This window comes from Saccostrea echinata, unplaced genomic scaffold, assembly GCF_033153115.1.
Source record: "Saccostrea echinata isolate AGI-Se365-2 ecotype Australia unplaced genomic scaffold, CSIRO_AGI_Sech_v1 ptg000030l, whole genome shotgun sequence".
NCBI classification, from domain to species: domain Eukaryota; kingdom Metazoa; phylum Mollusca; class Bivalvia; order Ostreida; family Ostreidae; genus Saccostrea; species Saccostrea echinata.
The window spans coordinates 16,545,001-16,572,301 of NW_026889779.1; the positions used below are offsets into that span (position 1 = coordinate 16,545,001).

At 33.7% G+C, this 27,301-nt stretch overlaps 2 protein-coding genes and 1 long non-coding RNA gene across 4 annotated transcripts in view; 1 reads left to right on the top strand and 2 right to left on the bottom strand.

The window, feature by feature from the left end:
* The window catches only part of LOC133197413 (kynurenine--oxoglutarate transaminase 3-like), an 18,080-nt gene extending 7,515 nt beyond the window's left edge, over window positions 1–10,565 (bottom strand). Inside the window, exons 1-9 of one of the 2 annotated variants that reach the window (XM_061333435.1) lie at window positions 10,457–10,565; window positions 6,411–6,529; window positions 5,814–5,875; window positions 5,306–5,357; window positions 4,886–4,984; window positions 4,419–4,655; window positions 4,149–4,271; window positions 3,842–3,962; window positions 2,713–2,879 (exon numbers count right to left, since the gene is read on the bottom strand). In XM_061333435.1, coding sequence (XP_061189419.1) covers window positions 2,713–2,879; window positions 3,842–3,962; window positions 4,149–4,271; window positions 4,419–4,655; window positions 4,886–4,984; window positions 5,306–5,357; window positions 5,814–5,875; window positions 6,411–6,527 — 978 coding nt within the window. In that variant the 5' untranslated portion in view covers window positions 6,528–6,529; window positions 10,457–10,565. The remainder of the gene's footprint in view (window positions 1–2,712; window positions 2,880–3,841; window positions 3,963–4,148; window positions 4,272–4,418; window positions 4,656–4,885; window positions 4,985–5,305; window positions 5,358–5,813; window positions 5,876–6,410; window positions 6,530–10,456) is intronic. The other variant, XM_061333436.1, reaches the window with a different exon arrangement.
* A 3,760-nt stretch (window positions 10,566–14,325) lies between these two features.
* On the top strand, window positions 14,326–16,031 carry LOC133196452 (uncharacterized). Its single transcript, XR_009722349.1, has 4 exons — window positions 14,326–14,455; window positions 14,940–14,999; window positions 15,194–15,262; window positions 15,538–16,031. It is a non-coding gene; the product is annotated as an uncharacterized LOC133196452 (long non-coding RNA).
* Window positions 16,032–21,387: 5,356 nt separating this feature from the next.
* On the bottom strand, window positions 21,388–25,171 carry LOC133196453 (ficolin-1-like). The gene is made up of 5 exons (XM_061332346.1): window positions 24,883–25,171; window positions 24,165–24,307; window positions 23,702–23,798; window positions 23,432–23,596; window positions 21,388–21,646 (listed from the first exon to the last, which is right to left on the bottom strand). Exons 1-5 carry the CDS (start codon window positions 25,088–25,090, stop codon window positions 21,399–21,401), a joined length of 861 nt encoding a protein of 286 aa, XP_061188330.1. The 5' UTR covers window positions 25,091–25,171; the 3' UTR covers window positions 21,388–21,398.
* Window positions 25,172–27,301: the final 2,130 nt, after the last annotated feature.

The window sequence follows — 27,301 nt, forward strand, 5'->3', positions numbered from 1 at the left end:
GAATACTAGTCAGAGATCACTGAGATGGTCACCATCTCCAATGACCCAACTTTAATTAAAGGGCATTAGAATGAAAGGACTTGTAAAGGGCTGTATTTGGAGATTGATCTTGACCCCTTACACCTTTTCCCATGGGCACTCTTTGGGTGAGGTACATGTATGAGCCAGATGGATCTAAGGGAAGAGAAAATATGCTCATGACAAGGATTCCACACAGAGATCTGTTATGACCTAGAAACTTGTTAGAAACTGCACATCCTTAACCCAGAAACTCTTTAGGGGGGAAGAATGAGCCAGATAGGGACAAGAGGAAAATGTGCTCTGGACAAGGATTTCTTAAAGAATTCCGTTATCTAAACCTCTGACCTAGAAACTTGTTTCAAGGTCACTTCACACCCTTAACCCATCGGCACTCTTTTGGTAAAGTATGAACCAGATAGGAAAAGACAGGGAAAATCTGCTTCAGACAAGGATATTCAAAGAGATTTTATTTTTATCTTGACCTTTGATGAAGAAAACAGTTCCATGGTCACTGTACACCTCCTACCAACAAGCACTTAATGGATGAAGTATGAGTCAGATTGGCCCAAAGGGAAAGAAAATATATGTTCTCATGATAAGGTTTTTCTGAGAGATACTGACCTTTGATCTAGAAAATTGTTTTAAGGTTACTGCACATCCTCAACCTACAGGCACTTAATGGGTAAAATATGAATCAGTAGGGCCAAAGGGAGAGAAAATATGCTCAAGACAAGAATTTTTATACACAGCAGTTTTTTTTTACCTTGACCTTTGATCTAAAAACCTGGTTCAAGGTAACTGCATGTCCTCTACCCAAGGAACTCTATAGGTCAGTGTTTGAAATAACCGTGTGCCCGACCACCCGAGATGCACAAATTTTGCATCGGCCGAACAAATTTGCATGTATTGACACCCGGCTGGACATGTTAAAATTTTCAATAATTAAAATTCATATCTTTCATATCAACTACTAGTATTGGTAGCAAAGTGTAACAAGCCAAGAGGAAAAATTCATCAGTCTATAGATTCTGGTTCAAAGTTATGGTGACCTGATTTCAATCTCATAATTGTTAAAAACAAATTTATAAAATACAATTATTTTCTTGGGCTAGTAGATCTCTGGCAGGGCTGACAACTTTTACTAGCAGTCAGCCCTGCATGTCTGGCTAATTTTGCAGTGAGTTTCAAACACTGCTATAGGTTATTGCAAGATTGGGCTAAAGGGAGAGAAAACATATTTCAGAAAGTGATATTGGACAGACATAGGGACAGATCACTATAAGGCACCTACAGAGCTAGGCCCTTATAAGCAACAGATGTTCTCAAAATTTGGTGCAATTCTCTTTACATGTGTAAAACAACACTTCATGTCTAGTTCTGTCCTGTTATAAAATTGTATATACAGTCAAACCTGTATTAAGCAGTCACCTGCGGGAACCATTAAAAGTGGCCTTTATAGAAAGGTGACCTTTGAAAAGAGGTTCATCTTTTTTTCAAGAAAAATTCTTTTCCAATTTATTTAAGTTCTGTGTTTTAAAATACTACATCATAGAATATTAAAGAAAGATGTGTTTTGGACATCAATGGTCTCAGTAAGATTTTTTTTTTAATTTAAATAGTCTCAAGATTAAGTTCAAGATAAATTTGATGACTCCAACAAAAAAATATATTGAGTCTAATATGGCATTGCATTATCCTCTCTCCAAATAACAACAAAATGTTCTTTTATTATAAGATTACATTATCATGTTGTGCCATGAATAAAATATAATGTATTTTTTATCTAAACTGCCCCTAAAAAACAAGTTTAGTTAATCCTGATAATGGTATGTTTAATAATACATAAATAGTAGCGTAATAAACAGACAAGTCGTAATATTCTCAGTTTATCAAAGCAGCGCATAATACAAATTGATATCAAATTCACAGGTGATGTGAGCAATAAAGCGTGACTAATCCTAATGGTTGTCTTACCTAGTTGAAAATCACGAGATAATCAGGACACATTGAGTATACAAAACAGTTTTAAAATTAGGGTTTCTACAAATAATACGTTTCCTATGTGTTCAAAATGGCCTGTCATGCGTTTACACAATTACACCTATCAGAGTTTGGCATGCCAAATGTGAACTAATAATAAGGAAACACCTAATTTAAATTATTGTATCCATTAATAGGTAAATAAGGATGCCTTGTGTATCACTCAGAATTTTTTAAACCAGATTAAGATTTTCGTAAGTCCGTTTTTCTGATAACCTTTTCGGTCACTAGCACCTTTGTTTAGTTTTGTTAAAAAAATAAATAAATTATCCAATATTTTAAATGCTTTTAATAAGGCCAATTATTTTTCCCATGATCTCACTACACAAAGTAATTATTTACATTAGTGACAAAAATTGGGAGTCACCTGATTTTAGATCTGGTCACGTGATTGGACAAAATGGCCACTATGTAAGAGGTAAAACGGCGATTTTACATGAAATTTGATGACCGCATTACGCAGGTGACCGCTAAATAGAGTTACATTGTATAAGAAAATTCATTGGGAGGAAATAGAATGACCGCATAGGACAGATGACCGCTGGATAAAGGTGACCGCTATGACAAGTTTGACTGTATCTATATAAATTCTCTTTTATTTTAATGTCAATAACCCCACATACATGTATGTTTTAAAAGAAAAATTAGTACCTGGACCGGTGTAGGACAGTTGTAAGTACAATTTTGGTGGAGAATCTGCATGGGGAATATGAGATCTTCTGGACCAACTGCCCATCCCAGCTTCCAGCCTGTAGCACTAAATGTCTTCCCAGCACTTCCAATGGTCACTGTTCTCTCCCACATTCCTGGCAGGGAAGCTAAACACAGAAAAAATATTACTCATAATTCACAATAAAAGCAGATTCATTGGAACAGCATTGGAATTGCTTCATTTATAAAACATACAGAGTCCATCAGTCAGAAATGTCAGTGGTGACATAATTCATATATGAATTTTAATTGATACGAAAATAATGTCTTCATATAATTCTTGCTTAAATATGAATTCTTGAGTTTTCTCTCATATGTACATTTACATGAAGCTACCAAAATAAAGCCATTGGCAAGTAAAAAGTTACTACCAGACAAACAGGCTTTAAAAAACCTATTTTGTGTGACTTATACAAATTTGTACACAAATCATAGAAATGAGATAAGAATATTTATAAAATTTTCAACAGTGAAATACTCTAATTTATTTACTAAATGAAAGTGATATTTTGTCACACTGTGAAAGAATATCAGAAGTGTGGCAAAACTCTCGTTTTTCCTTCCCTTCATGAAGAGTGTTGTAAAAAATACTCCCTAGCCTGTTATAAGACAGAAAGAGTATATAAACCATCCTGACAGAGACTAAAACTGCAACTCCAAGTTTTTGAAATTCATGATGTTTACAATGCATGTTTTCAATCTCACAATCGATAAGCTATGATGTCTCAATCGCTCAACTATGACGTCACAGCCTACAACACTGTGTTATGAAAAGCCAGAGGCAAATGGAAAATCAAAGAAAATGTTATGAACAGAAAATTCAATATTTTGTAGTTGAATATGGAATTTATTTAACTCGTGAGATAGGATTTTTTTTATATTTTCACTCATGCCTCACATCTGTGAAAATATTTTTTAAAAAATCCTGTCCCACTTGAGATATGAATTCCATATCCAACTACAAAGCATTGAATATCCTCTACCTAGAACACAAAATAAAGGGTCAATCATAATGACATAGGCTAAGCAATGCTTTATAAATAAGAGTTCATGTCAGTAACTCACTTACCAATCTTGATATGTTTATTATCATCATAGACCATCCACTCATACACTTCATCTGACAAACAAATAGTGTCATACTTTATACACAGGTCTGCAATCATCTGAAGTTCCTCTCGAGTGAAAACCTGTGGGGATGTTTGTTCAAAAAGTTCAACATAAGTGTTATTTTGCAATGGAATGTATTATCAAATTTCGAATAGATTCACACATTATACAAGTATTTTTTTTTAAATCAATATCAAAATCCATTCATCAATATACATGGAATATGATTTACAGGTTGTTAATCTCATAGTGAAGCTTTCTCCTACCTTCCCAAGTGGATTATTTGGATTGTTTATGAATACAGCCTTTGTTTTCTTGCTGAATTTACTCTCCAGTTCCTTGGGATCTAACTTCCAGTCTTTGCTAGAAGTCACCTGTCCTGTCTTTGTCTGCAACATTACACAGACATTTTTGCTTATACTTCGGAAAAAGTAGACAAAGTAAAATATTAAACTGTGCCATTGCATACTTACATGTACTACCTCACATCAGAGAATAAATTCTTTAAGATCAATATTACAGTATTAAGCACTCACTGGCCTCAGAGGGCAATAAAATGCTTGTCCTCCAGCAACTTTAACCATTGGCTCATAGCAGTCAAAGTAAGGCTCAATAATCACTGCTTCATCTCCAGGGTTTATCAATCCTTGGGCAGCACAGAATAGGACACCATATGCCCCGACTGAGACAGTCACATTTTTATATGGATCCAACTCATGGCCAATGAGAGGAGAGTATAACTTTGCAAGAGCCGACACAAGCCTGGGATGGCCCTGAAATATAAACACGTATAAATATGTCATACTTAAAAAAGAACTTTTTTTTACAGGTTTTGCAAAGAATATCTAAAGAGGGGATGTGGGGAGAGAGTTTATTAAGATTGTGGTATATACCAGGTAATAAAATCTGAGATGGAGGAATGTTGAGTTTGTATGGTTGTATATAAGGAAAGGGGGGATTAAAAATATGTGATTGAATGAAACAATTTTGAGTGAAAACTTACAAAGCTGCGAGTATATTGATGCATGAGATGGTTGTCACTAGCAACCGCTGCTGTCATCTCATCAATCACATGTTGTGGAGGCTTAAAGTCTGGAAATCCCTACAAAACATCTGAAATCTCACATCAATGGTTCTACTTTTAATAACTTAATTAGTTTTTTTAAAATCACTTTAATTATCCATATATCTCTCTTTTTTTACTATGTGCATAGTTTTTCATAAACATGTTAAATATAACTTTGTCCTATTCTACCCAATATGATTTCCCCAACTTTGTTTAAAAAAAAATATTTACAAAACCTTCCTATAAACACAATCAAAAAAATGTGAGAAACATTCATCTCAATATTTTTTTTATATCTGGTCCTACCATTGTATATATGGCAGAGGTGTTGTTCTTGTACTGGGATAAAGCTCTTACCTGTCCAAGATTCAATGCTTCATTTTCCACTGCAAGTTTCCCAAACTCCACCCTAAAGAAAAATCCATTTTCAAATTAAAAGGCTACACTTGTTAATTATGGTACATATATTGGCTAAATGCAATTTATATAAATTTTTATACAATTCTGACCTCATTATATGAGCTGATATAAAACTTAACCAAGACTAAATATTATGACTCTCTTTCACATATAGATCTTGCAATGACAAAATTTATAATTAACACAGTAACTTAATTACCACATTTTTATGTCTCATTTTAAAGTTCATACTGTACAAATTCAAAACTATTCAATAATTTTGTGTTTATTGAAATTAAATATGTAATTGTTTGTGTTCTTAAATGACAATTGTCCAAGAGTTCTAATAGAAAGGAATTGACAAGGCAACTATAAAGTGCAAGTTAACAGTACATTTGTGTACTGTTAAGTAAAAGATTTTGATTGGCCTTGTTAAAGCTCCACTGAATCATTAGTAAATTATTACCATATGTTCTTCTCTGTTCCCTTTATCCTATTGGAGCCTGTTAATTTGGAAGACATGGTTCTCTACAAAAAAAAAAATCAACTCTTCAGATCACTGTACATTATAAAGGAATACATGCTATAAAAAGAAATGCATTCATCCATTTATTGTCAACCTTCATTTTGTAAATGTTCTTTGGAATTCAATGATTTTCCATTTATAATCTTACTTTTGACTTGCAAGTGCCATTATCATGGAATGTACCTTAGAACATGTGCCACAAATGTACTGTTAACTTGCACTTTATAGTAGAATGTTAAGTATCTGACTTGACCATGCACTCTTTTTAATATTGCCTTAATGTATATATCAAGAAAGAAAATTATTTAGGGTGGACACTGGTTATTCACAGTGAAAGAAAAAGGTTTTTTTTTTATAAAGTAGAAAATATGCATTTAAACGATAATGCATAAATATTAACAAAAGTGATTTGAAAGTAATCATTGCATAAAAATGTAAAATAATGTCAAAAGTCAATAAAAACAGATGAACATTATAATTGTGAAAATTTTAATTAAATATGTACATTAACACACAATGCACACAGTAGAAACTCACAACATTCTCACTAATTGCAGTACTATTTGTAGCCTTTGAAAAGCAGGATAAATAGGATCTGGGCTGTGCATTGATACCACCCTTTCTGGCTCTTGATAACAGGGAAACAATCCTCATAACTTAAAATATAAATGTAAAGTTGAAAATAACATTTTTGATCATCAATAATGATGACATTTTTAATTGAATCATGTTAATGTTTATCTCACAGTAATCCCTTCATCACTTTCACAGTTTTATCCTGTGCAACCCTACAACTGTCAGTAAATTAACTTTTAAGAGGCAGTCCACCAGAAAATCAGGCAGTTTTGTATTAATAGGCGGCACATCGAATGTGACGAATATTTGATATTTTATTGAAAATGATATTAATGTAGTCCATATGGAATAATGTACGTAAAGATTTGTTTGAAAATAGCTTATTTACTAAAACATTGTTTTGTTTTGTGTTCTTGAATTCCCCTATATAAACCATTGAATGTAGGTCGGAAACAAAGAACTGTTAATTCTAATACATTTTCAACAGATCTATAATTCACTCCAAACTAAATCAAGAAATATTTCATCTTTCAATTTAAAAAACAAAATCAGTGGGAAAAATATTTTCAATAGTAGTTTTCTTGCAAAATAGACAGTCATTTTTATGAAATTCTGTGATGCAAGAGTTATCTCCCGTAGCATCGGGAAATAATCTAAACATCTTACTATCAGAACCCCTGTGAGAAATTTAGAACTGATACGCTAAAGAATATCATTCAACCCAAAATAATTGGATTATTTTCAAAAACGGAATTAATTTTCACCTCCAAACATAATATTTAGTCTAAAATTTGCTTTATTATTCAGGTTGAAACCACTTTTCCATTGATGTATCAGTGACGTCAAATACCTGTCTAATATTGCGTCACAATAGTTGCAAATATTCCGCGGAAGTTGGTATGTAAACGTGCAAAGAAAAAGATTTTTAAAAATTTACATTAAATAATTTCTCTTTTCTGTCCAATTACGTTTCCGAGTGCATTAAATAATATTGTGATCCAGAATGTATTTTATTCACGGGCGGTGCCTCAGCTATAGATGTTTTAAAACAAGTCAGTATTGATAAGTAATTTTATATATGTACAAAACGTCTTTACAATTGATAAAATTTGGATGTGAAAAGATTAAGGATTATTTCTTATTATTCAGTAATAATGAATATTCCAAATTTACGCAACATTCAATTCAGCAAAGTCGAGATGTGCACTTCATGAAGTGTTGTTAATACTTGAATATGTTAACTTATATGCAGTAATATCAAATATCAGCATTATACGACTGTCGGACCGAATAAGTTTTAACAGTTGTAAGAATGGAAGTACTCGTCACATCCCACTTCACTAATATTATTTTTTTATAGCAATGGTTGTTTACTATTAGTGTCGGTGGTTCAGATTCTGTTTAGACTTAAATTTTTTTTTAAAAATGTAAAATCTGAAATGAGAAAAAAAGTTATAGAAATCTATAAATTTACTAATTAATGAGGAAAATGTTGCCAATTCTACTGCTGGACGCCCCACTTCAGGTGACACTAAAACGGCAGACGAGTCAATGGAACATTTTTTTTTATTTTTGTTTTGAAAATTTGACAATTGTTCCACATATCCTAATACTTTATATTGAGTTAAAATAAGTCAGTAGGTTGGTAAATTTCCAAAATATCTCATTATTATCAAACCAGTTACAAAACGGATGCTGCCAAGACGATACTCCCTCCCCCGCTTTTTTTTTTTTGTGCGATCATTTCTGGGCTCTATTATCATGATTATATATGTAAGTGTACAGGTTTTTTTCTTATTTATTTCAAATTAAATTTCTTAGAGCATGAAAATATTCCTTAATATGATGAATGGATGAAAAAAATTGGATTAAAGCCGAGGCTGTACACATAAAAAATACTTGCTGGATTAAAGTACGTGCATGTATAATTTCGCCACTGCAGGACTATTTTTTTTTTTTTTTGATTTTCTTTTTTAGTCCAGATAATTTAGAAAAATATTTTTCTTGGAAATGAGATATTTTATTAAGCTTAAAATTTGCTATTAATTGTTACATGAAATAAATATCTTTTTAAATAGGTGTGTATCAAGAAATCAAACAGATGTTTTACAAGTAATTAAAAAGATCTTCATGGACCTGAAAAACATTTAGTAATTAAGATAGATGTAATCTATGGATAAAATCATCTAAAAACATGTAACTCACAGAAAAGAAATAAAATACAGACATATTCCTACGATAAAATACAACGAAGAGCCGATTTTAGAAAAATATTTCTAATTTTTAATATAGAAACCAATCCCGATTGAAATAAAACCGATCCCGATCGAAATTAATGCAAAATTATTAAGTAATCAAATTAATGGTAATTGCCACCTAGAAAACATGTTTAAAAATAAATCAAGTAATTTGTAAACCATATTAAAACAAAACAACCAAGTTTCATGATGAAATCATAGTAGCTTTCTTCTTTATATAATTCCGGTCGGGATCGGTTTAATTTGGATAAATTTATAAAAAGTAGATAATTTGACGCCTCTTATTTCTCTCAATATACCTGTTCCCACCAATTTTTTAAATTGATTCAACAATTTGTACTTTGTATTCATAATAACATGAGGAGAAAGTTTTGACATTTAAATGTATTGGATTTTAGAACGTAATGAAAATTGGATAGTGAATTCATTAAGTCACTTGCTTAACTCAAGTTTAGACCACATAATTTTTTCTAAAGATATATAAATTGGTGTCTTATTCATTGATATTATAAAAGATAAGGGTTTATACTATAAATAATATTTATTAACATATCCAGTTTTTGAGTATCTGTTTCAAATAAAACAAAACAAAAACCTAGTAAATTTTTAACCAACTTGTTGACCTTTTTGCACTTAAAATTAAGCACTTACCAAAAATAGGACTAGAGGAACACTAAAAAAAATTTTGATGTTGCCATGTGTAAACATTTGCTTTAATAAGTCTACATGCAAAAAATAATTAAAATCCATGACATGCGATGTGCCACCCATTGCCTGGTTTTTTGGTGGACTGCCTCTTAATTATTTTGTCAACTTTTACACATGCAGCCTTGCATATCATAATATAAACTAAATGTACCACTTTAAAATCAGAATTATGTAAGGCCAAACAAAAAAATATGTTTGTTTACTGTTACATGCTGAAATAAAATAGGGTCGGTAGGTAGGGTTTTTTATTTATTTATTATTTTATTTTTTTATACACAAATTCACATGAATTGGTTGAAATACAGAACAGTTTTACCATTGTGTAGTGCTTTTTGTTTCTTAGACTAGTACTTTCAATTTCGATTTCAAATGCATGAATGATCGAGATGCATGTAAAAGTTAAACTGAATGGCGAGTGACTTCAGGATTTTTACGACGAAAAAACTTTGAGACGGCAATTAAATATAGGGTCAGTCGGGTAACCGGAAACAAACACATTTTTTTATTACACCTAAGTCGCCTTTGACTCTTTCAAATGTTCATTTTACAGAAAAATGATGTAAATATCTGCAATTCAATATCAATGAATATAAATACTGGAGACCTGTTTTCTGATATTGTTTATGTTTCTCCTTGTGCATTCAATTCACTGATACCTGAGGAATTATGGATTACACGCAAAGGCTGACTTAGCCTTACTTTTTCAAGTGTCAATGCTTCTGAGAGGATTTTCAGGTCTGAATTATTTGTCGACATAACTTTCTTACTATGCTGATTAATAATAAGTTTTTACTTGTGTCTCCGATGAATCATTATCTGAATCATGATTAAGAATATATACTACCAGTACTATAATAATTACAAAGATAAATACATTATAATTCATTCTTGTAAACTTTTATCAACTGTCATTATGTCAATTTACGTTGCAGACTTGATACATGTCCCTTTAGATGCAAGTGCAGTCCAACTGTGTAATGGACAGATAGAGTTCCTTTAAAATGCACTAATGCAGATTATTGATTATCATAAATATTGTACCTCTTCTGATATTTAGTCCTCTTACTTAACGTTTTTTTTCTTTCTCAATCTGTATCTCATTAAACACGTCCCAAATTCAGAACGACCATGTCGCACCTCAGTCACCTCTCCTCCGACTAGGCTTCGAAGACTTTCTTTCCTTTCTTTCCTGGAGAGCTGGTTTAGAAAGAGTTCGTTCCCTTTACCTTTTAAAAATCTGATTCTCGATCCGCCAGTTTGTAATCACAACCTGTCTAACAGTTTGCAACAAATTCAAAAAAGTTTAAATCCCTAAGCCATTTGATATTTTAAAATAATCTTATTGCTACATGCAGCAATTTAAACCGGGAAGGGGGGGGGTAATTTTTCCAGTATATATTTCGCTATTCTCTTTAGAGAAGTGGACAGACTTTCGCCTACATCCACCAGTACAAAGTTTACTTTAGAAAAACAAAGCTGATATACAATAGTGTCCGACCCCCCTCAAAAACAGAAAACAAATGAAGCTAATTTACGTGATAATATGTGTAAATCTCATTCGTCTGTTATTCTGTACACGTCTGTCAGTCACAAAACTTTAACCTGCTTATAACTTTAGAATGGAAAAAAATAGGGCTTTCATACTCCCACATGTACATTACCTGTATCAAGGCCTTTCCAAATGCACTATGATTTTGACCCCGTGACCTTGACCTTCAAGTTTGACCTACTTTTTGTGACATCATAATTTTTGTATGAGGGAAGATTGGACGTTCATATTTGACATGTGCATTACCTGTGAAAAGACAATTCCAAATGTACTAAATTTTTGACCCCCTTAAGCTGACCTTGAAGTTTGACCTACTTTTCAAAAATTTTTAACATTGGTGATAACTTTTGAATAAGAGAAGATATGGCATTCATATTAGACCACAGGTGCTTGAGGACAGGACCCCCCCCCCCCAAATATAGACCCCGGACCTGTTCGACTTTTTTCTCATAAATTATGTATGGCTGACACATTTATGATATAATCTCTATAGCATCAATTCGGAAAATTGACTTAAACAAACATTTTATAAAAATTACTACCCTACCCTATATATAAAAATTATATATAGAGAGTGGGGTAGATTTTATAAAATGTATGTTTTGGGTAATTTTTCGAATTGTTGGTATAGATCATATCACAAATATGTCATTGAAAGATAATTTATGAGAAAAAAGTCGAAAAGGCCCGGGGGTCTATATCGGGGGGGGGGGGGGGTCCTGTCCTCAAGCACCTGTGTATTAGACATGTGCATTACCTGTAACAAGACCTTCCCATATATACACTAAGATTTTTTAACCCCTTGACCTTGATGTTTGACCTACTTTTCAAAAAATTTAACATTGGTGATAACTTTTAAATGAGAGAAGACAGGGCATTCATATTAGACATGTGCATTACCTGTGAAAAGACCTTCACAAATATACTAACATTTTTTACCCCTTGACCTTGATGTTGAACTACTTTTCAAATGTTTTACATTGGTGATAACTTTTGAATGAAAAAAGATAAAGGGCGTTCATTTTTGACATGTGCACTATCAGTGACGACACCTTCCAAAATACTTTATGATTTTTATCATCATGACCTTGAAGTCTGACCTACTTTTTCAAAAAAATTAACATTTATGATAACTTTATTTTGAATGAGAAAAATCAGGGCATTCATATTTGACGTGTGCATTACCTGTTACAAGACTTTCCGAATGTACTATACTTTTTGACCTCGTGACATTGACCCAGACGTTTAACGTACAGTACTTTTCAAAATTTTTAACATTAGTAATAACTTTTGAATGAGAGAAGATATGGCTTTCCTATTTTACATGTACATTCCCCGTGACAACACCCTTCAGATAGGACTATCATTTTTTACTTCATGACCTTGACTTAAAGTTTAACCAACTTATCCAAAATTTTAGCTTTGGTCGTAACTTTTACTCCAGAAGAGACAGGGCTTTCGTAATTTTTCACATGCACATCACTTGTGACAAGACCTTTAGGATTTCATTGTGATATTTGACTTCATGACCTAGATCTTGAAGTTTGATACAGTTTTAAAAAACAGTTTTTTGAATTTACTTGTTACAGTATATACTTGTATGCTGTGTTTATTATTATGATGATGATAATGGTGATGATGTGGTATTGTATCTCTTCAATATTTCATTGATCTAATTTCAGACCAATTGTTACATACTTTATATCATAATGTACACGTACTTAAATTTGATTACATTGTTAAAATTGCTAATAGTAAATGTTGAGTTTGAAATTGGATGGGAAGTTCAGGCAGTGTAGTTCACCAGTGACCTTTATACTAACGAACGTTAGTTAACGTACGTTAGTATATAGATCCCTGTAGTAAACAAATCATGTTGATATGTTTTGTGCAATCTTACCTTTCCATACTGGCACATATTTTTATGAATTGTGTTGTGACATATAGCATATAAAGGTATGACTGAATAATGGCAAATGCATCCTGAAATCTGAACTAATCAGGCCCGTAGCAACGGTTTCAAAGGGGCGGCAACTTCCCAAGTCTGACAAGCAAAAATTAAAAAACAAAAAAAAAGCGTCTAAAGGAAAATTCACTATAGCAAAATATTATACTCAGAAAAAAGTGGGGACCGGGCTTCCTCCCCCCCCCCCCCCCCCAGCGTTCTACGCGGGCCTTCCAGGTTAATGGTCGAAAGAAGTTTAGTGCCGTTTTAATTTGATTATACCCGATGTAATTTTACAATCGATTGCCAACCCTAGTATATGTCGGTCTTAGCTGTTACAATTTGCACAGTAAATTTTCTTTTTCTTTTGTTTGTTAAGAATTAAAACAAGATATCAGTTATTGTGCATGTTTCTAGCTAAATGACAACTATGTATTATTAAAAAGGTGATATTTTTGTTTTAAATGCAACAAATTATACTTACACATGTTCAAAAAGAGATTGTAAGTTAACAGAATGAAATATATGGAGATAACGAACAGCACTGAAGCTCAAAAGTCCATTAAACAATACGAATTTTGGAGCAAAGCAAAAACATCAGAGGTGGGATCATGTGCCAGAACTGAACTCGTTTCCGATCCTTTTGTGTATTACAATGTAATGACACAAAATTGGTTCAAATCTTTTTTGTTTTTTGTTGTTGTTTTTTTTTTTCATTTGAATACACAAGCAAGAAATATACTTATAAAAACCGTGTTGGATACTAGTAATTGTTCCTCAAAACCTACATATCAAATCACTTGTACATAACTTGAATATATACGTACATGTACTTAGTCCAACACCTGACGGTTATATCGGCTGTTTGCACAACAATCATTTGAATTAAGAAATAAAAGGTCTCCATCGGTGTAACATTTAAGAAGTAATCAAATTACTTAAATTACGCCTATTGTATAAATACATTCAATGTTTTCTTCTTCTTCTTCTTTTTTTTTTAATTATGATGGATTGTATTGCTTGACCCATATGGATGTATTATGCAATAAAAATTATCGTTATTATTATTTATCTATTGATTTATTTCATTCTTATTTTTACGTTGCATTTATTAAAGAATTTTTTATCGACCTAAAAGATTAACTTTTGAATCAAATTGATTATAATTATACGATATTTATTCATTAGATTACTGATAGAAATTAAAGTTTAGAAGAAATACATGTCAAAAATCCCTCTGGCTAAGAAGTAAATATTTACTGTCCAACGCGTGTTGACTGTAAACAAAGTTTAGCTATTTTTGGTAGCGATTACAAATACAGACCAATCAGACGAGATGTCAAAGGGCGTGTTGGGACCCGTGACGTCATGTTAACCTAGTTATTTCAATTTCATTGGTTGATATTCTGGATTGTCGAAATAACGAATTTCGATTGGTCGTTATTTCTACATCGCGCCTGAACCACCGCGCGTCTACTACAAGCTGTTAGCGTCACTTGCTAAGTTGTTTACTGGAAGATCGATTTTAGAATATTACTTTCTGTGAGTAAGTAAAGTTTTTATCATATTTTGCACCCATTTACTTTATTAAAACATCAAGTTTCAGTATTAATTTCTACAAATTTGTCAAGTTGTAGTGCACAACAATCCATAGATCCTACTTCTTTGATTTGACACTGTAACGCCCGCTCTCCGCCATAGTGGATTTTTTTGTAACCACAAAGTTTTTTCTAGATTCTCCAGTCCATGATTTTACTGTTGCGTTTATAATAGTGAAAATTCTTGGACAAAAACAGTGGGAAAACACGACGTTCTAAATAAGTATGCATTTTTTTTTCATTTCTTCTGGATCCAAACCAAATCGCTCCCCTTTGTTCTTCCTGATAATCAACAAAGATGGCGCAAACAACAATCTTGATATATTTTATTGCGTAAACCTAACAAGGTTTTACAAAAGCACGACACAGAGCATGATTTGTTTTCATCACGCACCTGTTTTTAAACTTTGACCTTTTTTTTGTATTTTGTAGTTAACCCGCTCATAATGGCAGCTACAGCAAAGAAAGGAGGAAAGAAGGCTGATGCCCCAGGTATATAAATCAAGAAGTCATTATTGTAAACGTCAATTATTCCTTGTTAAAGGATTACTTAAAAATGCTTTAAAGCAAACAAGGGAGGAACACAATCACTTCACAAAGTAGCGACTTTGATTATTGATTGATAGCTTCCAACAGAGATCCTGTAATCTTGTAATGATTAAATTATTTTCCAAATGTATTTTCAGCCAAGGAAAAGAAAGCAGCAAAGCCCAAGTCCCCTAAGAAAGCTGCAAAGAAGGCAGGAGCAAAAAAGGGTATGTTTTCAAAGTAATATGTACAGCCTTAATAGATCATATGCATCGTTATGTGGTTTTCTTTTCGGGGCAGGGGATAGTTAGGAAATGAAAGAAAGAGTTATTTTCCCTGTCTTACAGGGTCTTTAGTCTTTACAAGACGTTGTAATAAATGCATAGTAACGTTTGCATTAAGGAGTTTTTCTTTTGATTTCTTAGCAAAAGGGAGAATTTTATCTTGAACTCGTGTAAAATAAATGTATGCTTTCTAACAATTCTGTGTTATTTTCATGCAGGAGTGAAGAGGGCTGGAAAGAAGGGAGGGAAGAAAGCAACCAAGGCCAAGAAGTGATCACTTCGTTATTAGTCAGCCTCACAATCCAGGGATTTTGTCATCAATCATCATTTAGAACTAGATTTTCACTTCCTTCCTTCTCTGGCGCCTTGTTTTCAAAGACGACTGAATCTCTTATATTATATAGACCTATATAAGACTGTTATATAGAGTAGATATTTATAGATGTGTGTACAACAAACAGTTTTATACCCTTTTTGCACAAGATTATTTTGATTTTTAAATCAATTTGGTTTTACAAGTTGAAAGTTGTTGACGACTTCATAATGGAATTTTACACAAATGTTTTGATCAAGACTATTCAATTTTCACCATTTTAAGTCATATTTAGAAATCACTTTACATTTTAATTATTAGGTATGTAATACTCTTCCTACATTCTTGTGTTGAGTTGTAGGACTATTATTGTGAAAATAAAATGTGTATAAAACTAAACATTTCTGTTATATGTTTGTTCTTTGATAGACTTCAGAACATAAGAAGGTTTTCTGTAGCAGTGATGTTGAGACAATTTTTAAACCAAAAAAAAAAGAAAATAGATGAAAGATTTCTGTACTGTGGAACATATAGTATTATATAGGATTGTACAGGATGACTATAATGTAATTTTGCTTCAATCAAAGCATCTATATGCTTAGATATGATAGCATCTTCCCAAGTCAAGGGTTTCTGATCCACTCCGCTCCACGTAAACCCTTGACCGAATAGACTAAGTTTGACAGGCTTAGAAATGGGCTCTCTGATTGGCCTCATGCAAGTTTGCATGAACCAATCATTGTTTTATTTAATCTGAAACTAAATCTTAATCAGAAAAACATGTCGGTTTTCGTCCCAACGATAATGTCTTTATCAATAAATAACTCAGTCAAAGATTTGTCACCAATGGGTGTTGAATTTATTACCGACTTCCAATATTGTCTCGGATTCTCTGTTTAATTCGCTTACTCTGATTGGTCAATAGCAGAGGTCAGTAGAGTTCAAAATGTGTAATCTCACTAGATGGCGCGATGGTAAACCCCGTCAAACTTAGTCTATTTTTTTTCGGTCAAGGGTTTATGTGGAGCGGAGTGGATCAGAAACCCTTGACTTGGGAAGATGACATAACAGTTTTCCCAAGGCAAAGTATGAAAGCTTATAAAGAAGCTGGGTGAATAAGGTGGACTGAATGCCCATTCATAAATGTTAGTTTTCAGAGTTAATTGGGTATTAAATAATAAAATTTCATGTTGGTTTACATTCTACAGAAGAGACAGCAGTACTAAAAAGGTGCCATGTTTCATACAGGAATATATAAACATAGGTAATCAGAGATTACAGAGCTCACCTCAACGAATGTTGTCTTTAAGTAAGGCAAAGTCCCACACTAATAATCTAGTAGTGTGCATCCCTAGATGTAACATTTATGCAATTTTGGTCCAATAGGGCTTGCAGTTACTGGGGAATGGACTTACCTAAAAACTTGAAACTAGTCACTCATCCAGTAAATGTAAGTCATATCCAGCATCTGAAGCAAGTTTGAGAGTGTTCATCCTGTGATGCATCATCTTAACCTGGTCACTCATCTGGAAAATGTCGGTCATATACAGCATCTGAAGCAAGCCTGGTTAATTGTGTGCATCTTTAGATGTTTCATCCATGCAAGTTTGGTCAACATAGGACTTAAAAGTTACTTGGAAATGACACCTGCTCCAAAAACTTTAACCTGGTCACTCATCCGGAAAATGTAGGTCAGGTCCAGCATCCGAAGCAAGTCCAGTAGTATGCATCCATAGATGTATCATCCATGCAAGTTTGGTCAATATAGGGCTTATAGTTACTTGGAAATGAGACCTGCTCTAAGAACTTTAACCTGCTCTAGAAACATTAACCTGGTCATTCTTCAGCTGAAATTGCAGCTCTTGAAACTTTGACTGGTACAATGAAACACACAAGAAGCATCCTCCATGCATCTCTGATTAATATAGGGCATAGAAGTAATTGAAAAGAAAACTTCACCAAAAACTTTAACCTGGGACGCCGACACCGACATTACATAAGCTTCCCCAACTTCGTTGAGGTGAGCTAAAAATCAACACAGCATTTAAGATGTATTTTAGTTTATTTACATGTTCTAAGCAGATAAATCATAAGAATCTGTTCTGCATATATACCTGCATCATTATTTTAATTTTTTTCTAAGCACTGCATAAGGGAATGAGTACTGGAGATACCTAATCACGGTACAGATGGTGTAACACCCGACAGTCTGATTCATTTTGAAAACTGTAATCATGGGGTCAGTGGACCCCTCTTATTTATGACAACCAGTCCAATGTCACAGTGCAAGCACCAGATTTACACTGACAGTACCAACCACACACACTAGTCTTGTACTCTATTTTATTCATTGATTGTAAAGGGTATCAGATATCTCAGCCCCACATTTGAAAAGTATGTTTGACACACTTTTAAATTAGATTAAAAAACTATGTTAGATAATTCATCTTAAATCTATTACTCATGTCAAAGAAGTTATATTAACTAATACAGTGTATAGTATTTACGCCAAACGGGTTATCCACTTTGTTATGGAATTCTCCCAGTTGATTCGATACACAAGAACATGTTCTACGTACGAATATTTTTTAAAACGAGGCAGGCTATTGATAAAGAATATCAACAATCTCGTTTGAAGTCAACATTTCTCAAATTCTATGGTCGAATCAATGACATTGTTTGCAAATATAAACTGTCATTAAGTGGGATGTTGACTGACTCTTTCATACAGATGGTTAGGCCATAATTTTACACTGAATTGTCTATGGATTTTTTATTTTCGTTTACCCATGCCGATGACAATGAGCCCATGGCAAATGGGATCGGTCGGCAGGGGATGCTTACTTCTCCATGGCACCTAATCCCACCTCTGTTGGCTCTGCTCATAATTTGTATTGTTTAAAGGGACTTTTGAGAACGTGTTGAAAGGGACTTTTGAGAATGATCACTGTACGTTATCTTCACATTTCATTTTTATACAAATAATTTTATACACTTAACAGAAATATATTGTAATATAAACAATAAAATGTCTTTCTTTGTTAATATAGGAATAAAGGTTGCAAACATTGCAGAAAAAATTACATAACCAGTTTACGCTTATCCCTGCATTAATAAAAACAGAGACCTTTTTATTGTGTCAGTAGACCGAGACTCACATGCACGCGGAATAACATCAACTGCTTTTTACAGTGTTGAAGGTTTAACCAAACTCAATCTACAAACTACTGCGAAGCGCGAAACAAGTATTTGTAGAAAGAAAATTTAGTCAACAAGAGTGCTCATTAAAGAATAGACATAAAGGATACTTCTGCTATAACCTAACAACAAAACGCCAGAAGTTTGAGCAGCAATTTTTAGGAGGCGTGAAGGAGGTTTTGTACCTGTATACATGTGCTTTGATAAATACGTTCGCGATTAACCAGTGGTGTTTTACTCTTCCTCCGTCAATCCATTCACGACCCGATATGATTTGAACATTCATCTGTCTTAACATCCATCATATCTTTTATAATTTTGTGGCCACTTTCATACCTTTGCCAATAGTCATCCGTAAAAATCCATGTTTTTGTCTAGTAACATCTTTTTTTCCCCCAGTAAATATAAATTGAAACAGATGTTATGTTTGCATAATTTATAAAAAGTCGTATATGACAATCTATTATTTTTCATTTTACAGAAGATCAACTGTGGTTGGGTACTTAACATTGAAAAAAAAAAGCAAGAGTTTCAAGACCTCTGATCTAGTTATAACGCGTTAAATTGGGGCTTCTACTTTAAACTTTAGAACATTTTTATTACATTTGCGAATAATAGAATAGGTAGACAACTATAAATTTCGAGGTTATTCAGTTATCATGTTGTAAATTTTGCATTTACCTCAGTTATCATGTTGTAAATTTTGCATTTACCTCCACCTACGTTAATTCAAAATTTGCAAAATTATAGAGTCAAATTATTACTAGTATTTATTTTCTGACATGTGAACAAATCTTAACGCTTCTTTGAAGACTGAATACGTTTCAACATTCACTAAACAATTTAATAAAAAAAATCAAGGGCTTCCTGCACAAAGGTCATTATCACAAGTTCAAGGTTATAATTAGCATATTACAGGGACCTGTTTGACCCGTCTTTTTAAAATATACTTTAATTTTCTCTCGAGAAAACTCTGCTTGAAGACAGTTATAGATAAGGTCAAATATAAAAATATTCAAAATCAGCGGAAAAAAAATAAAGAGCTCTATTTATCCAATTAACAGTGCTTGTGATTTTAACAAGATAGAAAATAATGGGCATTGTGTCTATTTCGTGCCAATTTTCACCGTCTCGTTTAAATTTAAAATCTTACTACACTAGAGACCATTTTCATTGTGGTGTGACACATCAGTAAACGGACTCGGGATATAAGATTGCCTAATGTATGTTTTCGTAACTATGTCCTAGCTGTTTCTTGCCTACAAGTATACTATACGGTGCATTATTAAGGGAATCTCATAGCATCTACATAGCAAACTAAAGCTTTCTTATCATACAATCCCGTAGAACGGGGGACATTATTATGCTATATTAAATTTTCAGTTAGATGCTGGTTCCCCCCCCCCCCCCCCACACACACGTTTTGTTTCTGTAAGCACTGGCAAATTACATGATTTTAAAAACAAAATGTACCAAAAAGTACTGAAGAGAAAGAAATTCCCCTAACCACATGGAATTTTCGGGTTTGGACAGTTCTTTTTTAATTGTCAGATTTTTCTGGAGTTTGCCCCCCCCCCCCCCCAACGTTTTGGGCAGTTTAGGTTTTTACTTTTCTTTCTTTGCTCGTCAGATTTTTTTAAAAGGTTGCCCCCCCCCAACTCACTTTTAAAACTGTTGCTACGGGCTTGTCATGCTTTTGAAATTGGTGAACAGCAGTTATATAACTCCCTAGCGCAGGTTAATTTATCATCATACCAAACCGATGAAAATCTAAAGTATAAAATCACACCACCAATAATCCGACCATCAGCATAATTATACGACAACCTACAGAATCACGTGACATTTGACGGGTTTTGTTCACATCTGTTCCGGGATTTGAAAATCAGCTGAAATCTCGACTGGATAATAAAACACCCGAAAAGAGAATGAAATGTTATAGGCATCTAGATTGCAAATTAAAGGTCTTTTGTTCATCAAATACGAATCTTGTCGAAGACTCGGTCAGTTGGCTCTGATCGCCTATAGATGCGATCTTGTTTCTGATGATGGACATTGACAGATAGCTAGGTCATGTATAACAGTTATTCAACGTTGATACGTCACGCAGTGCGATCATATATAGTGACTGTCCAGTATATAAAGCCTTCTGTGAATAATTTTGAGGGGGAAAAGGGAGAGAAAATATTCAATTATCAGTAGTAATATTTACATATCTAGTTATAAATATTAAGTGTTTTTTTCAATAATTGTATTTCTAAAACGAGTTTATGATTATGAAATTGTACATTGATGGATTTTGAATATGTTCCTTATATAAACAGTCATACATGAGTTGTAAAACGTTAATCATCTTGTTACATGGTTTACAGAAAATTTAGTTAAAAATACTCCCCCTCGTTAATCAATTATATTTGAAATGGAAGACAATATGACCCTTTATTGAGAATAAAAATGATTCCTTTGCCTGAAGATTTGAAACTTGTTGGAATTTCAGATCGGGTGAACTACAAGCGTTGCCCGTAATGTTAAAAAAGCTTCAAGAAAATATACTGAAGACATTGTGATTTATAGTGGTTTAATTTTCATACTGAATGTCTGTAGAGAGTATTTGTAACCTCGCCATGTTTTCCAGTTGATGCCGTCTGCCATACTTTCATGGTTTCCTTTAAGGTATTGTCCGTTAGGATTTGCAGTATGACAGTTACTGTACCAGAAACCTCCTTTAAAAGAGGCAGCACAATTTCCGCTTGCTAAGTCATTATCAAAATCTTTTGTCGAGAAAAACATTCCGTTATGGGAAGACAAGGAATCACCTGAAAAAAAAAGTTTCTGTTTACTATCTGTGTTGCATACATTATAACTACTCTTAAACAAAGACTAAAAACATAGTTTCGAAAAAAAATTTAGTCACAAATACCTGCTACTAATATATTCTGGTACATTCAAAAATCTGATGAATGCCTCTTCATTTTTAATAGGATTGACTACCTTTAAAAATATTTCCCTGTTCTCTGTCGGATAACTCAAGCAGAATGAAGCACTGTCATATGTAATGGCTGTACCAGTTATAACTGTTCTTAGCTGATCCAGTGCTTATGTTCTATCATTAAGAATACTATATCCCTCACGATTTTGTGTATTAAGGTTCATTGATACTCTGATAAGAAAGATAACTCTTAGTGACATAAATGTATTCCTTTATTGATTTTTCAAGTTGAAATGTCTTTTTGTTTAATTTTGACCCGCACGCTATGGTAAAATTGTTTGTATTTTACTTATAAAATACATTTCTTTTGGAAAATCATAAAAGTTAAAGCAACATTTTATATGAATGAGCAGAGGGTTTATGAACCTTAAGCGACAAGACAAATGGCGAGACCTAAAAAACAACATTCAAAGAGCTAATGGTCAAAGCGAGGGAGATAGAAAGCAAGGCCGTGGGATCTAGCTTGCAATGGCGAAGCCGATTATGCGTATCACGGGCCCTTATGTCAGCTACAATGTATCTTCCGCATACACCTCAAAAACAAAAATTTATTATCAATATGTACAATTTACCCCACAGTCACTATAACCTTTCCTCTAGATCAATCATAAGTATATGCACACCGTACAAAAATCGTTTTCATCGCCTTCTCACCTGCCTTGTACCCCCTTCCTCCTATCATGTAAATTTTGAATTTATTAGGTGGAGTAAATGCAAAATTTACAACATGATAACTTCATTTTTGAATTACAATGTAAAATTTACAACATGATTATGTTATCATGACTGTTGTAAATTTTTTTTTTATTTACCTCGATCTACGTAGTAAATTCAAATTTACAACATGATACTACATTATAGCATTACGTATAGGTACCTACTCTGACATAATAATACAAATGAGGACACAAGGTCACATACCGGTAAATACCAGGTATAACCCCAGAATTTAGCGGTATGATTATTTTTCAAATGTAAGTATTTCAAAGTTTGTAAACAAGGGTTTTAGTCATATTGCTGAATTTATCTGATAAAATAAAATATATCAGAAAGGACAGTATGCATCGTTTGAATGACTTTTAATTCATTAGGCTCTCAAAAGCCTTAAGGTTAAATATGATCAAGATAAGAATTTTTAGGGTTATTAATTTGAAGCAGCATGGGTGGGGATGGGGGGGTGCAATGATGAGAAGGATGGCTTAGATAAGAACAGGTGCGAGATGTGGAGAAATGGACTTGTAGGAGGAGAAACGTTGGAACAAAAAGAAAAGGGAGAACTAGTGTGAGTGGGCGGGAGGGAGGAGGGGAGGGTAACCCAATGTCCATTTCCACATCCAGCCGAACATGTGGAAATGAAGTGGTTGTTTCTTGGAACGTCTTTTATTTAAATTGCTTACTACTTTTCTTCATTATTACCGACATTATACAAACATTCATTAATTCTAGTAATCATTTAATTATTAATAATTGGACAGTGCACTTGTATGTAACACTTTCTATAATCTTCTGCTATCCGTAACAAAACCACTTACTGTATTTGTACTGAATATAAACAGAGTCAAGATCTACAAAAAGAAAACTCACTCACTGTACGTCATGGGAGGAAACATACCTGCTGTACCAGAATATCCCCCGATGGTCAGTCTGAATTTTGTTTCCCGGCTTCCAACGACGAAAACTTTATATTTGGCAAATCTGCTTTCTCCATCAAAATCGGTCATGTCGACACGTAATTCATACAAAGCCTGGCTTGTCAGCAAATGTAAAAACTCATTGCCTTCAATAAAAAGTGACAATGAATCAGTAAAATAATTACTTTAAATAACAGTTTTAGCAAAAACACTTTTTCAAATAACGTGATGGAAAAAGTTTAATTTTCTACCAATCCAAAACTCGCTGGTCCCATCACTGAAACCAAACTGATAGTCTGCCCACTCTCTGAAGAAGTCGAGACTCCCGTCCAATCTTTTCTGTATAACCTGCGAATTTAAATAATGATGGAATCTCAAAAAGAGTAGGGGTTCCAGAAGAGGCAAGCATCTTCGGTATTAGCACTCGGTCTGTAAATACTGGAAGGACACTAGTATGATGAATCCATCAGTATTTGTCTCGACTGTTTGGCAGTCCGCGAGATATGTTGAAATATTGGCGGATTTCAATGAAATTTTGTTGAAAGATAAGCCAAAATTTTCATCAATTTCACTCTGTTATTGGCGGAAATTTGGCTTGTATATGCGTTTGATGTGTCTAGAAAGATTACAGATTTTAATCAGCATGGAGATCCTCTTATATACATGCAACTAAATAGTTGACTTACAACTAAACAAAGTACATGTAGTACTTACCAGCCATCCACCTTCATCAACGTCCATATCACACAACACATCAATCCCCCTTCGGAGGGCCCCCGGATACACCCGGTACACCCCTGAGGTAGAGTTTGGTTTCTGGGTCAGGATATCATAGCAGTCCCGAGGAGCTTGATTCCCTAAAATCAGTACGAACAAGTATTTTTTGTAACGCATTTGAACTGGAATTCCATTTCTGGATGAATTCATTGCAAGTTTCAGTAACCAGTACTACAAAAAGTGAATGGGAATGTTTATTCTTTTAAACTACATATAATGTCTTGTAGAACCTCATATAAACGATAAAAATTCTGGTGGTGTTTCTATCTTCTGACTTAGATAATTTTATAATGTTTCCTTTTTGAACAATGACCGTTTTTCGTTTTTGTTTGTTTGTTTGTTTTTTTTTTTTTTGCGTATTAAAAGATGGTTGAGGCAAATACCCCTGGTAGATGGATTTAAATAAAAGCTACCAAATACATATCATTTTCAATTTGCCAAGCAATTCCTCTTTCAAATACAAGTAAAAATCATGCTTTGATTTCTCTTTTGTCATACAGTTATTAAGGTTTTAACCAAAATTCTTCTTGATTTTTGTCCTGATTGATGTCCATTTTTGAACCAGATTGGTTATTTACCCGAAGCAACACAGAGATAACTTTGTGATAAAGTTTGAGATCGATCGGTACCTATAAAAATCCTAAATAACCCATACCTGAGTAGTTAGTTTGGTGTTGGATCAGCGTTCGGAGTTCAGCAACGATCAAGGAGTTAGGATAGTATACAGCGGCAGCAAGAACGAACGTCAATGCCAGGAACGTGAGCATCGAGGCATTGCCAGAACCTCGAGGTTCCTCGCTCACCAGTTTCTTTTTACCTTTGGCGTCTTTTTCGGACGACATTTCCACTCTCAGATCAGCCATGAAAAAACCACGCTATACACACGCTTTAACTTGCGCAGTGTCATGCAGTTCTCCTGTATTTTTATCGTTTTCTTGGAGATAGGTGTAACACCCTGTATTGAAACCTAGCGATGGGTGGAGTTTACTTTTAAATCTCCGATATGATTCAGTGGGAAAATTTTCCATATATCGTAATGTAATCGAAATGCGGATGAAAGGACAAAGATTTCAGATTTCATTTTAAATGCCATCGCTTTGTTTAAATCAAAAAGAGATTTTTCCAATGGAGTTTATGGATGCCTACCCCTTATGATAATGCCCTGCTTAAATTAGCTCGGTTGATTATCATAGCCTGTAGCAAGTAAAGAGCGGGTTAAAATAACTTGAGTACCCATGTACAGGTTTATTTCGTTTCATTCAAACTGTCAGTATATCCTTGTCACAGGGGTCTTCCTTTTGTACTGTTATTTATAAAATCGATACGATCATTTCCTTTACAATTGATTTAAACTTTTCACGTTAATAAACATACTGCAGGGGCGGACCCAGGATTTTTTTTAGGGGAGGTGGGTCCACGTCAACTGAAACAAATATCAGACTCGGAATTAAAACAACAACAAAAACTACGATACTTACTAAACCTGAAAATCCTATTTCGGGGGGGGGGGGGGGGGGCTTCTTCCGAAGTCAATTTTCTTCTGATAGATGACTCTCCTTGTCGTTCTGAAAGGGGTCCGTGTTTCCTAGGGGGTTCCAAGGTCATTATTTCGTTACTTTTACATCAGAAATTTAATAACTCTGAAAATTCCATTAAACCCCCCCCCCCCAATATCCGCCTGTGTATTGCTTTAATTTTTCATTTTTAATTTTCCCCCCTTTAACTTTTTTTTTAAATGGTTTGATGCATAACTTTGCGTATACTGTATTTAGTATGTAGTAAAATACTCGTCAGACTAATGAATATATCTTCCTATCAAAAGCTATAATTATTCTCAAATTTGGGAGGGAGGATTAAAACCTCAGATCTCACGGAATAAAGGGAAAAATTAATTTCAATGAAATGCATTTTGGCGACCTCGTTATCCTAAACCATATATGGAAGCAAAACAATGCGTGAGAGCACCGAAAAGTCACCGAAAGTCATTCAGATACGAAAATAGGTTTCATTCGAAACAAAAGCACAGTCGTCCACAGTGCAAGTTTCATCAGTTCGACGAAACGGCGTTTGAAGTCCTGTTCACAAAATAGCTCGTATAACGTCTTCGGAATAAGATATATTAAACTTTCAGAGACAAACATGTTATCAATGTCTCTGATATTTTTAAAGATTCTGAACAATAAATTTAGCTCATCAGTCGAAGGCTCAAGTGAGCTTTTCTGATCGAAGAGTGTTCTTCGTCTGTCTGTATTTGTATTTCTGTCGTATGTCGTCTGTAAACTTTTTACATTTTCGACCTTTTCTCCAGAACCACATGCAGGACCAAATTCATTTAAACTTGCCACAAAGCATCCTTGGGTGCATGGGATTCATATTTTATCATATGATTGGTCATGACCTTTTTCAAGGGGATATAATTATGAAATAGTAGAAATTTGGTGGGGTGTTTTCCTCAAGAACCGCTGTGGCAGAAAAGATGTAATTTATGTGAGAGCTTTTTGACATACTAGCTGTAGATTCAATGTTTCAAATTATGGCCCCCGGGGGATATTTACATGTTAATATATATATAAATAATCGGAAAAATGTCTTTGCATAAGCAGCAAGGCCATGATAATTGATACTTATAGTCAATCATGCTCAGGTAGTTTAGATTCAAGTTTGTTCAAATCATGCCCCCCCCCCCCCCGGGGTGGTGTTAGGTTAATTGGAGCCACAATTAATAGGGGATCAAATTTTTACATTGGAATGGAATACATGTATATAGGATTTTTTGTTTAAAATCTTCCTCTCAAGAACAACAAGGCCAAGATGAATAATCAAGCATCCTTAATTAGTACAGTAATTAATTATGATTAATTACTTAGTAATCATAATTTATCCAAATCATGATCCACGGGGTACAATTAATATGGGGTCATATTATGGGGATAAAACTTTTACATTTTTATGTGGATTCATTAAAAACCCTTGAAGCTACAAAGAGGAACTTCAATATGGAGTCAAAATGTATTTTGACTCTGAATAAAGAGGAGTTTTTTTGTAAGTCATCGGGTGAGCCTTGTGGCCCATGT

Bases quoted from the DNA above. Each gene is read 5' to 3' on its own strand.
- LOC133196453 (XM_061332346.1), bottom strand. From the start codon at position 25,090: ATGGCTGATCTGAGAGTGGAAATGTCGTCCGAAAAAGACGCCAAAGGT. The intron at 24,308-24,882 runs GTATGGGTTATT...TACTGATTTTAG, and splicing joins ACACCAAACTAACTACTCAG to GGAATCAAGCTCCTCGGGAC. The intron at 23,597-23,701 runs GTAGAAAATTAA...TTTTTATTGAAG, and splicing joins GACCAGCGAGTTTTGGATTG to GCAATGAGTTTTTACATTTG.